This window comes from Pholcus phalangioides, unplaced genomic scaffold (genome assembly GCF_987345545.1).
Source record: "Pholcus phalangioides strain wild (caught in Gottingen) unplaced genomic scaffold, Ppha-v1.0 ptg000016l_1, whole genome shotgun sequence".
In the NCBI taxonomy this organism is placed as follows: Eukaryota; Metazoa; Arthropoda; class Arachnida; order Araneae; family Pholcidae; genus Pholcus; species Pholcus phalangioides.
This window is the reverse complement of record NW_028301609.1, coordinates 1,916,172-1,928,680: the sequence shown is the minus strand read 5'-3', so window position 1 is coordinate 1,928,680 and position 12,509 is coordinate 1,916,172. Positions and strand designations below refer to the sequence as shown.

The window sequence follows — 12,509 nt, the reverse complement described above, 5'->3', positions numbered from 1 at the left end:
CACTTTTGTAATAACAAGCATTTCTCACAGAAACAAACTTCACGTTAGGCATGCAACACCAACAAGGCACATTCCAGACATGCACCAATTAGCTAGAAGTTCCTCAAAGGAATGTTTATGAGGAGCTTGGGTAATTTAGTAGTAATAATTTGAAGCCCCTTTCTCTCTTTTTTTTTTTAAAGGTGTTTACTCCTTAAAATTGATCTTTAATAATCAATTATTTTGGACAAATAAAAACTTTTATTGCTTATTTGCTAACATTCATAAGCTTGATTTAAATATCTGACTTATTAAGACTGTCTCTTCACATTCTTAGAAGGAGAAATAATGCTTCTCCTTCTAAAAAAAAAAAAAAAAAAAAAAAAAAAAAAAATCAGATTTTTATTCTCATCAACAGTTTAATGTTTATTAATTCTTCTTTTGTGGAAGATAGATGACACTCAAATTCAGGCAGTTCATAGATCTAATAGAATCGGAAAAAGAACTGGAGTACAGTACAAACAAACTTGTTAGAGAAAAATGAAATAATTTAAAAAAAACTAGAACTTACATAGTTTTAAAAATTTCATCTCAAAGCAACAACATTACTGTAAGTAATTAACTGTAATTAAATTTAAGCACATTAAGTCAACGTGAAATAATTGTCTTGGTTGTTTCATTTTCAGTTAATGAGTTTCAACCATGTATATTTTAATTTACCATTCATATCCTTAATCTTTCTATACTCATTTCTTTTTTTGTTTGAAGGTTTGTGATAGTTTGCTGAATATAGGTCCTTGTGGTAAAATGTGTATGGGGGAACCAGCTTTCCTTTCAGAAGAATTTTCTGGAACTGATGACCCAGATTTAGAGCTTGTTACTACATCAGGATATGGAAAAAATGGTGCCTTGTCCGTCTTACAGGTGATAAGCTGCAATAAAATTTTTTGATAACAATTCAAATGTTAAATTTTTATAACCAATAACTGATATAGATTTTTTTTTTGGTTTCTAATTAGCATATATGTTATTAGTCTAAAGTTGAGCATGGACCCGCAATAGATTTTAGGTTAAAGGCATAGGAAAATAAATATAACTAGCTTCCGATTAACAACTCTACCCAATCTTAAAGCCTCAAGCGAGAGTTAAGAACAAATATTTGCTTTTTGAACTAGGGCATTGCTTTTCGATTTGCAAAATTATTCAATATTCATGGCAGCGCTAAACACTTCCTTCACCTTAATAAAATAAAAAGTAAAAAATGTGATCTGACTCACCACCATGTCCTTGTTTTGTTGAACAGAAAGGGTTTTTCTTGCTACATAAATGAAATTGGTAAGAAAGCAGGAACACACTCTTAACTAATGCATTTTGTGCTCTCAAAAACATGTTTATTTCTCAAACCGCAAGTGTGTGCCTGTGATCACCTCTCTTGTTCAATACACCTGCAATTTTCGTCTGGGAAAAACTTGATTCACTGATAAAAGCATGTGATTGAAAACCAAGAAGAGGGTAGGCTAAGCTATATATATAAATAAAATTTGATGAGAATAATTTTTGAATTAGGAATGTTTATATGTTCTAAAGAGCTAACTAGCCAACATCTTCTTTCTTTGATAGCATAGATGGGGTTTAATGACCAAATTTTTTATGGAACAGCAATTTCCAGGGTTTAAGCAAAAATGTGATTGCTAATGATTTTGACATGATTGTGACTTAGGGGCCATTCAAGTATTACGTAAGCAGATTTTTAGCCATTTTTGACCCCCTCGTCAGCAAAACACTGATTCCCCCTTGTCAGCAAAATTTCGTCAGCAGCTTAGAATATTTCATATCTTCAAAAAGGGTGGTTGATGATGTAAGCAACCTTCAAACCCCCCCCCCCCGTCATCAAAAGTCAGCAAATCCGAAACCCCCTCCCCCCCCCTCGATGCTGACATAATACTTGAATGACCCCTTAGTAAATAAAGTATGTGGAAAAGAATGTGTTCTTTCTTTCTAATCTTTTATAGATTACTCTATAAACATTTCAAAAATATCTTTTACAAAACTTAAAAAAACAAAAAACAATCAATAAAGCTATTGATTACATTCGCTCAAATGTAACCAATGTGCTTATTGGTGTTGTATTTTTCAAGTGTTGTGTTTTTTTTTCAAGTGTTGTGATCTTTTATCAAAATTTTATAGTTCAATCCCAGCCTTAGATTAAAATATAATTAAAATGGGACTATGCGATTTTTTTTGGTCAGGATTAAATATTTTGAGGTAGAAAGTGTGCTCACACACGATATATTGCCTGGTGCTACTCAACTCAGATGAATGTTATTGTTTTTTTGGCTTCTGCAGTTTTACCTTAGTATTCTTCTTTGAGAAAACTTTGAAAATGTATTTTTAAACAATGTCGCTCACAGATATGTATTTATCTTCTTTTTTTAATGAAAATAAGTTTTTGTTAAATTTTATAATTCAAGGAATTTTTTCTTTACTTAAAGCGTTCCGTGAGGCCTCAGGTTGTAACGACATTTCATTTACCAGGTTGTATTGATATGTGGACAGTTGTTGGTGCACCCACAGCAGAGAATGATGTTACAGCTGCATTTGAGGTATAGTTTTTTTTGCCTGGAGACAAACATTTAATTGTTAATATATACTTTTGTCACTCCATTTTATGAAACGATATACTTTTATGACTTAGTAGTCTCCTTGTTCTAAATAACCATCTTTTTGAACGTGTTTCCCATTTACAAAACAAATTTTCAAGTCTGTTTGATTTCATAAAAACGAGCATCTGTACTGTATATATATATTTTTGTATTGATTTATTATTGTCAGAAATATTTTTGCTACAAAATATAAAACTACCAATTTTCTTTCTTGTTTGGTTATTATGCATGCATTAAATGAGCATTAAATCGTTTTGATAATTCATATCGTCTCTATTTTTGATTTAATTAGTTATTTGAATGCCCACAGCCAGATCTAATGTGAGATTTTATCAAATTTGTAAAAACACTTCCTGTTAAAGCAAGTGTTATTCTGCATAGTGCTGATTTTTCATCTATGCACCTGTAAAGTATATTTGTTCTATACTTGTGTTTATATATGTTATATTTGGTGGTAAATAATCTGCATATTTCTGTCTATCTAACATGTCTATATATATAATCTCATTTCACCCCCCCCCCTTTTTGCTCCTGCTGTTTAATGTAGCTGCTTATTTTTATGCGTATATGCATGGGCTTCGGCCTTGAGCAGAAAAATGCAGTTCACACCCATTATAACAATCCTATGTTATAGCTACCATTCCCTCACAACGACGGTAGGGTAAGTCCCAAATGTTTTCATATAATGACTACCCTGCATGTTCAGGGTGTTGTAATGAACATAGATTGAAATGCATTTAATGCTAGTAAAAAAAATCTATCAAAGCAAGATTGGTTTACTTATTTATTCTTATGCACTTGCTTATACCGCATCTTAATATCTTTTGACTTGTTATTGAATTTTCAGGTGTGTAAACAAGTTTTTTACTTGCATGTACTTGGGTCACATATACACTTTTTTTTACTCTCAATTTCAAAATTTCTGAATGATAAGTATTTTTATTGTGTTGAAGAAACCAAGTTCTAATGATGGTAACCAGCAAAGTGGCATCTCAAATGAGGATGAAGACTCTCAAACTGATCAAGAATCTTCACCCATGAAAAACACTCATGCTTTTCTTATCCTCAGTCGACCAGACAGCACAATGGTGAGTTTGATAAAAAAAAAAAAGATATATTTTTTCAAATATTTCTCATAATGAAATTGCACAAATGAATCATTTTAAAATTATGAAATTTTCTTAATCTTATGAAATTTACAAACTTAGTTTGTTGCAGCATTATTTTCAAAGATTTTAAAATTGTTTGGGCGATTTCTTCTGTTCATACGTATTCTGTTTCATTTACAGATTCTGCAGACTGGCCGTGAAATAAATGAATTGGACCACAGTGGTTTCAGTAGCCAAGCACCCACAGTTTTTGCTGGGAATGTTGGACAAAACAGATTCATGGTGCAGATTTCATCTATGGGCGTAAGACTTTTGTCAGGATTTCGTCAACTTCAGCATATACCACTTGATGTTGGTTCGCCAATAGTTTGGGCTTCAGTTGCTGATCCATACATCATAATCATGAGTGCTGAAGGATTGATTGTCCAACTGATATTAAAAACTGCTGATGAAGAATTTCAGATGAATGCAAGGCTGTCAGTTTCTAAGCCACAATTGGCCCAAATGGTAGGTAGCTTTTGCATGTGTCTCTGTGAGAATTCAATTTTATTTTGTAATTTTTGTTTCTCAAAAAAAATTGACTTCCTCCAGTTAACATTTCTTCTTTTGAAATACAGATATGTTTTCAGATTTTATGTGTAATAATCTATTTTTCCTGTATTTATAGACAATTTGTTTTGATATATGGGGCCGATTTGTTGTTTGATGAATGATAAAATGTACACATATTTTGGTTTCATATACCTTAATTTTGTGTATAATCTGCAGCAGCATATATTCCTACAAATGAAAATTTCCCTATTTTAAGAATAAACTACCAACAGTATAATAGAGAGAAGGGTTTCTTTTATCCAGACTTTCATACTTTGTATCAACAGTATAATCTGCAGCAGCTTATACTCTTCATGTGAAAATTTTATAAATTCACAATGAAATTTTAAGGAATGAAAGGAGTTATTCGTCTCATGTTTGTAAAAAATATGATGTTTTTCTATTGGCATTCTATCTATATGCCATCTAAAAATCATTAAAAAAATTACTTTTTACCAATTAAGTTTTTAAATGTTTATTTCCATTCTATATCTTCTCAAAAAAAAAAATTCTGTAGATAATGTACAGCGGTACATGGCTTACAATAAGAAACCTTTATTTTTTTTAATGTATAATCCATGGATTATCTGCAGAAAAATACTTTAATAAATTTTGAATTCTTTTTAGTTCATATTACACTTCTGAATGAAAAAAAATAATTGTGCGCCTCATTAAATCATGTCTTAATTTGGTTCATTTTTTTTATATTCAACTCTGAAAATAATTACTTTTACCATGAAAATACAATCAAATTTGAAACAAAATTACATGTCAGACATCTTCACAACAATAGCTATTGAAATAAAACAATTTAACAAATTATCGTTTTTTCATTCATCTATTCATCTTGTATTCCAGAGATCTCGTGTGTTGACTTTGTGCGTTTATAAAGATGTGAGTGGCATGTTCACAACAATGTCGAAAGTAAATGCAAAAGAACAAAAGCAAACACTTTCTGCTCCACCGGCTCTTGTAGAGATTGGAAATTTACTAAAGTTGGATCCGGAGTAAGTATATATTTTTTCATTTATTTATAAGTATTAATATTTTTCATTCAAATTTTTTTCCTCCAGTTTTATTTTCCTGTATAAAATTGTGATTTTTAATGAATTATCCACTCGTTAGATGAGAGAAGGTAATGGGTAGTTTCTTTTGCACAAGATAACGAAAACCATAAAAAAAATTTCCAAAACATAGTCATTATATAATCTATAGAGTATTTGTGAAGTTAATATTTCAAGAGGAAGAAAAATATCTGCAACAATACATAATAATGAAAACGACAAAATATGTGGTCAGTTATCAAATTTTGTATCATTTATATCATTTTCATCATGATTTTCCATTATTATTGCATTAAAATTTCATTTAAATCTTTTAAAATCAGATTCTGCAAGTTCTAATATCAAGTCCTGTCAATAAAGTCAGTATAGTACAGTAAAGTTCATGTTTGTACTATCTTAATTTTCTATACCACAGATAATATGTTACCATCTTTGATGATCTAGCAATGTACTTCATTTGCCACTATATAAATAGCAGAAACTCTGTCCCATGTAAGGTGGCTATTTTCCAAGAGGGGAAAGGTTTCTCTCTGAATATAGCCATTATGATCATCACTGCCCTTGGGGGAAATCAACCTGTACATGGTGGATGAAGACACCATTGCATAAACAAGTGATGCTTGAGAGTATCTGAGACTTGTGTATGTCCAATGTAAATATAGTTAAAAGTTTAAAAAAAAGTACTTATTTTTTCTAATTTAAATTTTTTTTAGTATGATTGAGGTAATATCTTTCGTGTGTTTCTCAAAATTTTAGAGTGGTTGATGATGAAGATGCCCTTCTTTATGGAGAAACTGCTTCTCGTAAATTGGAAGCAGAGAAGAAAGAATCAATAATACCTGAACCAACTCAGAAGTGAGTATAAAATTGGGTTTGCATTGTAATGAATTTTTTTTCATGAGGAAAATGTAATATAGAATCTATGTATGTGATTATTTTGGGTTCAGGCACGATTCCCTTCCAATTATGATTTTGAATGATTATACCAATGTTTCAATTTATATCCAATAAAAGGTTCCTATTTTTTTTATGCAAATGTTTTATATATTTGTCAATAAAATTATTTAAATTTTTGCTTTTTATCAGGAAGAAAATAGAGGTGAAAGAAATTCCTCCTACATTTTGGCTCTTCATTGCTAGAGAGAATGGTGTTCTTGAGGTATTTTATGAAAATCCATAATTAATGATTTTTTTGTGGTCCATCTTCCTTTTGCATGTCATAATTTTTAAATGTGCCTCTGGTTGTATGAAACACTCAAACAAAAGACCCCAGCCAAAACAATTTCACCTATTTCAGAATTAAAAATAAGACTGTCTTCACCTTGTAAACACCACTAAATTGTTCAGATGATTTCAAATATATTTTGCAAGGTTTCCAGTGACCTGTGAAGTCGGAAAATGATCAAGGGAAGGAAGCCAGGGAAAATGTGAAATATTTGGCAAAAGTCACATACGCGCGTGCACACACACACGGAAAAGTTCTGAAAAGAGGGGAGAAAAAAATTCAAAAAGTTAAAAAAAAAGGGTGTGAATTATATTTCCTCCAGACTTTCGGTCATGGAAAGTCAGGGAAATAATTAAGCAGGTTTTGCTGTGAACCCTGTTTTGAAACATTAATGCTTACATATGTTTATGCTGCATAAGTTAATAGATATAAATACATGTCTGTTTTTGTAAGAGATGGTTGAAATATAAAACGTTTTATATTTAAGATTTAAAAATATATATAATCTATATATACAAGAGAGAGAGTTTCCCTCTCTTTACATGACCTCACTTAACACGATCGTTTAGCGGAACTAGTTAATTGCATAAAGCAAGGGATGCCTGTATTTCTTGTAATTCTTATTACGTGCAAATTCTTAGATACATACATATTTTCCAGATATACAGCTTGCCAAACTACAAGCTATGCTACCTTGTAAAGAACTTTCCGATGGGGCAAAAGTTTCTAGTTGACAGTGGACAAGCAGTGTCTTCTATATCTGGGTAAGAAAAGTTTCATTTTACCTGATTTTATTTTTTATATCTGATTTAGTAAGGACATTTAATGAAGTTTATTTTCTAATCTACTGTGGTCAGTTATTCTTGCTGGTTTTTATAAAGCTAATATTTCTAGATAAATATCAGTTATGTAATTTCAGAAAAATGTCATATTTCATTTCCATCATTGTGACTACATGTTTATAGTATTTTTCCTTTCAAAGGTTATTGTCAACTGAGAAGCAAGATAAGCAGCATGAAGCCATGCCGGTGGTAAAAGAGATTCTGGTTGTTGGACTAGGAATCAGGAATTCCCGACCTTTGTTACTTGTACGTAGTTTGCATGTATAATGTTAAAAAAAATATTGATTGTAATTGATGAAAGCAAAGGCATATTTGTATATATTATGTATTCAAACATTAAATTGGGATTGGGTTTTTGCTGGCTAAAATGAATTTGTTAATACAGGTTACATTATGGATGTTATATAGTTATCAGTCATTGGAATTACAATTTTGATAGATACAGTTTCCACTATTTTGTTATAGTTCTATTAATATCATTGAAGGGATATGTGTGGAAGCATTTTGTGTGTGTTTTTTGAGCAAAACTATTTAAGTATGTTTTTGACGAGCTCATTTTCCTGAACAAAAAAAAAAAACAGGTTATAAAGTTACAAACAAAAAAAGACTTGCTTCTCATCTTTTTATTCTCAGTTGTCCTTTTGTGCATAAACATTATTGAACAACTTAACATTTCTTATCAGGTGGTGAATGAAAAATTTTAGTTGCTGTGATTATCAACTTGAGTGGTAGGGAAAATATTATAACACTAAAAAAAAATAATACAAGATTTTTACAATTGTGTTTCTCTATTACGTGCTTTCATCCTGGCTATTGGTAGCTTTGTTACCTTGCATATGGTCAAATTTCTCACATTTTACTAAGACCTGCAATCTTTTTTTATATCCTTGGGAATAGTTCTTATATTATCTGATGTTAAAACATCAAGCCATTGTAATGTTTCCTTTTAATTTAAGCGGTTTCAAACAAAAAAAATTTGACAGAACTCTCAACAAAAAGTTTAAAATTGAATTACTGTGAGCATAGTCAATGATAATGGTCAATACTTAAGCTTTAACTGCACTGACCCTTATCAAAACTAATAAAATGTGATGTGAGCCATCACTTCATTGAATCAATTTTAGTTAGGCGCAATGTGCTTTTCAGACAATCTTCGATTGCTGACACCCACAATGATGCGGGCGCAAATCACCTGTTCACGGAGAGCTTGATACATGCATGACTCCGCTAGTACACGGAGAGCAGAGATGAACTCCTCTACTGGTTTGCCGGAGTGTTGGAGATGGTTGTTTTGAAATTGGCCCTCTGATATATGACATTCTTGTTGGCCACACAATGTCTGTCGAATGCTGCTCTAACCAAATCATACTTCTCCTGGTCTGCTGTTGGCAGGTGAAATGAGATGAAAATGTCCTCTGCTTGATCACCCAACAGGTAGAGAAGCAGGCCGAGAAGCGGGTTGACCTGGTCTTTCTCGTGCTTCTTTCTCATACGCATTGCAAAATCTTTCGAAGCATTGCTTTCATTTTGGCCATTCTGATGGCATTGCAAATGAAAACGGTTCAGGACACAGCACTTGAAATGTCTGCAATATGTTCTTAGCCCTAACCAGACTTATGATAAAGCGGCGATTTAGGCCTAGTTATTCGAACGTAAGTAATCAAGCTAAGAATTACTCAACGACATTCATGGATCTGTGGATCTTTCTGGATCTCACAGCTGCCACTAAGGTGTCGCCTTAGAACAACAGTTCCAATTTACCCTCATCTGCTAATTCCCTTCCCAACCTGACTAACGATCGCTTAAGGGGAAGGAGAAGGCAAGGATTGAGATGCAGAGGAAAAATTACAATAATCACCACGGTGTCCACACTCGGGAGCAGCTGAATATAGGAGACACAGTGTGGGTGGCAGACATGAAGATGTGTGGGGTGAAATTTTTTGAGCGCAGGTCAGATACCCAGAGATCCTTCATCATCAAGACACCAAGGGGATCTGTGAGAAGAAATCGGTTCCACCTGAACAAGACTGAAAACCCTGAGCATGTTTCAGAATCAGATCCAGGAGTTGTAGATCTCCCACCCGCTGGTCTGACAGTCCGGGATGACGACACTGTGCCGAGAAGGCCAACTGGTCAGTCGTCAAGAGGACAACATCTGCCCCCAACAGAGCAACACGATACAGTGTTGTAGTGCGGAAGTGCCGGCACTATCCTCTGACTGACACTAAGAACTAGTCATTTTTATGAAAAAAACAAAATGGGGGGAATGTGTCAGAAGTAATATCAAGTGATATATAATGATCGTATCAGGTGAAAAGGCTGTGGGACTGAAGGAGATAGGTTGATTGTTGGACGAGAGAGCATGTCAAACGCTCTGGTTTAGGTATCTGTGAAAATAAATGTGATTATAAATTATTCTCGCTGGCTCTAGTATATATTTAAATTGTGATATGTTTAGAAGGCCAAGCGAAGCAGTTTTTTCCTATGGTTTTAACTGCAAATTTTTTTTTCCACTATGGCAAGCATTTGCCAATCCTGCACTGAATGAATTATCATTGAAAATCATGGTGAATAAAGAGAAACCATTACACATGTTATTTTGAAAAGAAAACCCTGATTAGTTCAACAACTGATAGCAGTTAATTCTTTGAACTTTAATTGCTATAAGCATGGAGTTCACTCAAAATTATTTTTGAGTTCCAGTAGAGAGAGTACTATGCGATATCACTTATAACATTTATATAGCTTGCTTATATTCATATACATAATTCCCGTCTATAAAAAAACTGATACCAATTATTTTTTTCTTAATTTCTTTTGATTACAGCCTTCAATGTACCAATTTTTTTAAAAACTAAAATGAAATTTTAAAACAATTGTTCCTTTTGAGAAATTTTTTTAATATAGTATTTTGTTCTATTATTATTTACAAACAGGCTCGTTCAGAAGATGACCTATTGATATATGAAGCATTTCCTTGCTTTGAGTCTGCTTCAGATAATCATTTAAAAATTCGTTTTCGAAAGGTGAGTAGTTGTAGATAAATATTCATCTTTTGTAAAAATGATGAATATGAGATTAGGAAAGGATTTGATTTGTGTAGTTATTTTTTTATTAATCGTATCTTATTATTTACAGAATGTAAGTAGATTCTAAATTTAATTTTTTCCCCCGATTATGAGGAGCAAAAACTTTTTTTCCATATCAGTAATATTTTTTAATTTTTAATTTGAAATAACACAGAGCTAAAAGAAAAAATGATTGACAAAGGAAAAATACAGAATTTGAATGCAAAATTTTGAAGCAAAAGATTAAATGTGGAAATTTGCAATGCAAGTTTGAATAATTGAAGATCAAAGTCTGAGCTTTTCATCGGGAAAGGCAAAAAAGTGTGTGGGTGTACCCCCCCCCCCCCCCATCCCATAAAGAGCTCAGGCACTGTTTCGATGATCTTCAATTAGTCAAACTGAAAAAAATTTTCATATTAAAATTCTTGCTCCAAAATTTTAAATTTAAATTCTGTATTTTGCTTTTGTCATTAGTCACTTTTGCTTTTAACTCTTCACTATTACAAATTAAAAGTTAAATTTGATTAATATGAAAATTTTTATGCATCACCCTATAGCGCATTACCAATGCCAGCTGCCTATGGCACTGGTATGATTTGATAATTTAATCTAATTTTCAACATTAATTTGTTGCTGTTTTTAAAGAAAATTAAAATTTTAATGTATTCGTGCTTATATATGTATATTTACATAATTAAAATTATATAGTTCCCCCTTTCCGTATTACTTTCAATAGAGATTCTGATCACATATTTGTGTGTTTTCATTCCAATGTTTGTTAGTTGAATCATGAAATTATAATCAGAGAAAGAAAACTGTTCAAAGAGAGAAGAGGTTTAGAGGATGAACATCACACTGCTTTTCAGCGTCGACTGAGGTATTTTGAAGACATATCTGGATATAGTGGAGTAAGTTTATCTATACATTCTCATTGTTCTTAACAATATTTTTGTGTGTTTTACTTTTCTCGATGCTTACAAGTTTTTAAAAAATTCTCTTAAAAAATATGGATACTATAAAGCAGGTACCCGCTCGTCCTACTTTTCCTACTTTTTGATAAAATGTCCTACTTTTGTCCTACTTTCTAGTTTTTGTCCTACTTTTCCTACCAAAACCTATCAACAAAATTTATATAATTGATTTTAATTGAGGAGGGATTCATCGATATAATGTTAAATAATACAAATGTAGTAGATTGCAATTAATGATTCTGCCAAAGCAGATATTGTATTGTTTTTAAAAATTATTTGGGGGGGGGGCGTGTATGTGGATCATTTGCTGGCTTATTAATTTTTCATTTGCTGTTTGAGGGTTCAACAAATAGAGTAGTGATTAAAAACTTCTACCTGATTGAAAAAAAATTAATTTTGTATGTCATGGTCTTGGGCAGTAACATTCATTGTTCAAAATTATGGTGCACATTTTGTGTATAGGTGACAGCAGTTTGCATAACAAAGCAGTTGGGTACGTAGGTGTATTCTAAGTTTTGTGATGATGATACCTAATAACATTCAGTTGTCTTTTGCATTTTTAGGACATGCAGAGGCATAAACAATATTTGCAATGCTCAGCAAAGAGCTAGAAATGAAAGTGCTTCATTTGTCAAAAACTATTACACTGGCGTTGAGCGCTAAAATTTAAACAAATCCTTTTAAAAAGGGGATGGACAATGCAGTAAAACTATCTGTCCACCTTAATGTATTTATATCAGACCTTGTAATTTACACGTTTTGCACTGGCTCTTGAAAAAGTGGTCTCAAAAGAGCATCATTCTTAAAAAACTTGCATGTTTTCATAATTTGCTGTGTGCATTGTCAAAGAGAGTTGTGTGTGTGATAGACTGGACTGTGGAAGACTCTAATTAAACAATGTAATATAAATTGTGAGGGGACATAGAAAAACTATCTGTGGTTGCTGGTACCTTATTTTGGCCAAAAATTGTTTTTGTTACCAAGTCATTTCTGTCAT

The 12,509-nt window shown here is 32.1% G+C and overlaps 1 protein-coding gene across 2 annotated transcripts in view; it reads left to right on the top strand.

Annotated features, from left to right (window-relative positions):
• The window catches only part of Cpsf160 (cleavage and polyadenylation specificity factor subunit 1), a 69,892-nt gene that overhangs the window by 33,863 nt on the left and 23,520 nt on the right, over positions 1-12,509 (top strand). For both annotated transcript variants that reach the window (XM_089245796.1, XM_089245797.1), the window contains 11 exons: positions 748-903; positions 2,472-2,582; positions 3,596-3,730; positions 3,932-4,258; positions 5,201-5,349; positions 6,163-6,261; positions 6,493-6,565; positions 7,292-7,395; positions 7,614-7,719; positions 10,410-10,499; positions 11,324-11,449. In XM_089245796.1, coding sequence (XP_089101922.1) covers positions 748-903; positions 2,472-2,582; positions 3,596-3,730; positions 3,932-4,258; positions 5,201-5,349; positions 6,163-6,261; positions 6,493-6,565; positions 7,292-7,395; positions 7,614-7,719; positions 10,410-10,499; positions 11,324-11,449 — 1,476 coding nt within the window. The remainder of the gene's footprint in view (positions 1-747; positions 904-2,471; positions 2,583-3,595; positions 3,731-3,931; positions 4,259-5,200; positions 5,350-6,162; positions 6,262-6,492; positions 6,566-7,291; positions 7,396-7,613; positions 7,720-10,409; positions 10,500-11,323; positions 11,450-12,509) is intronic.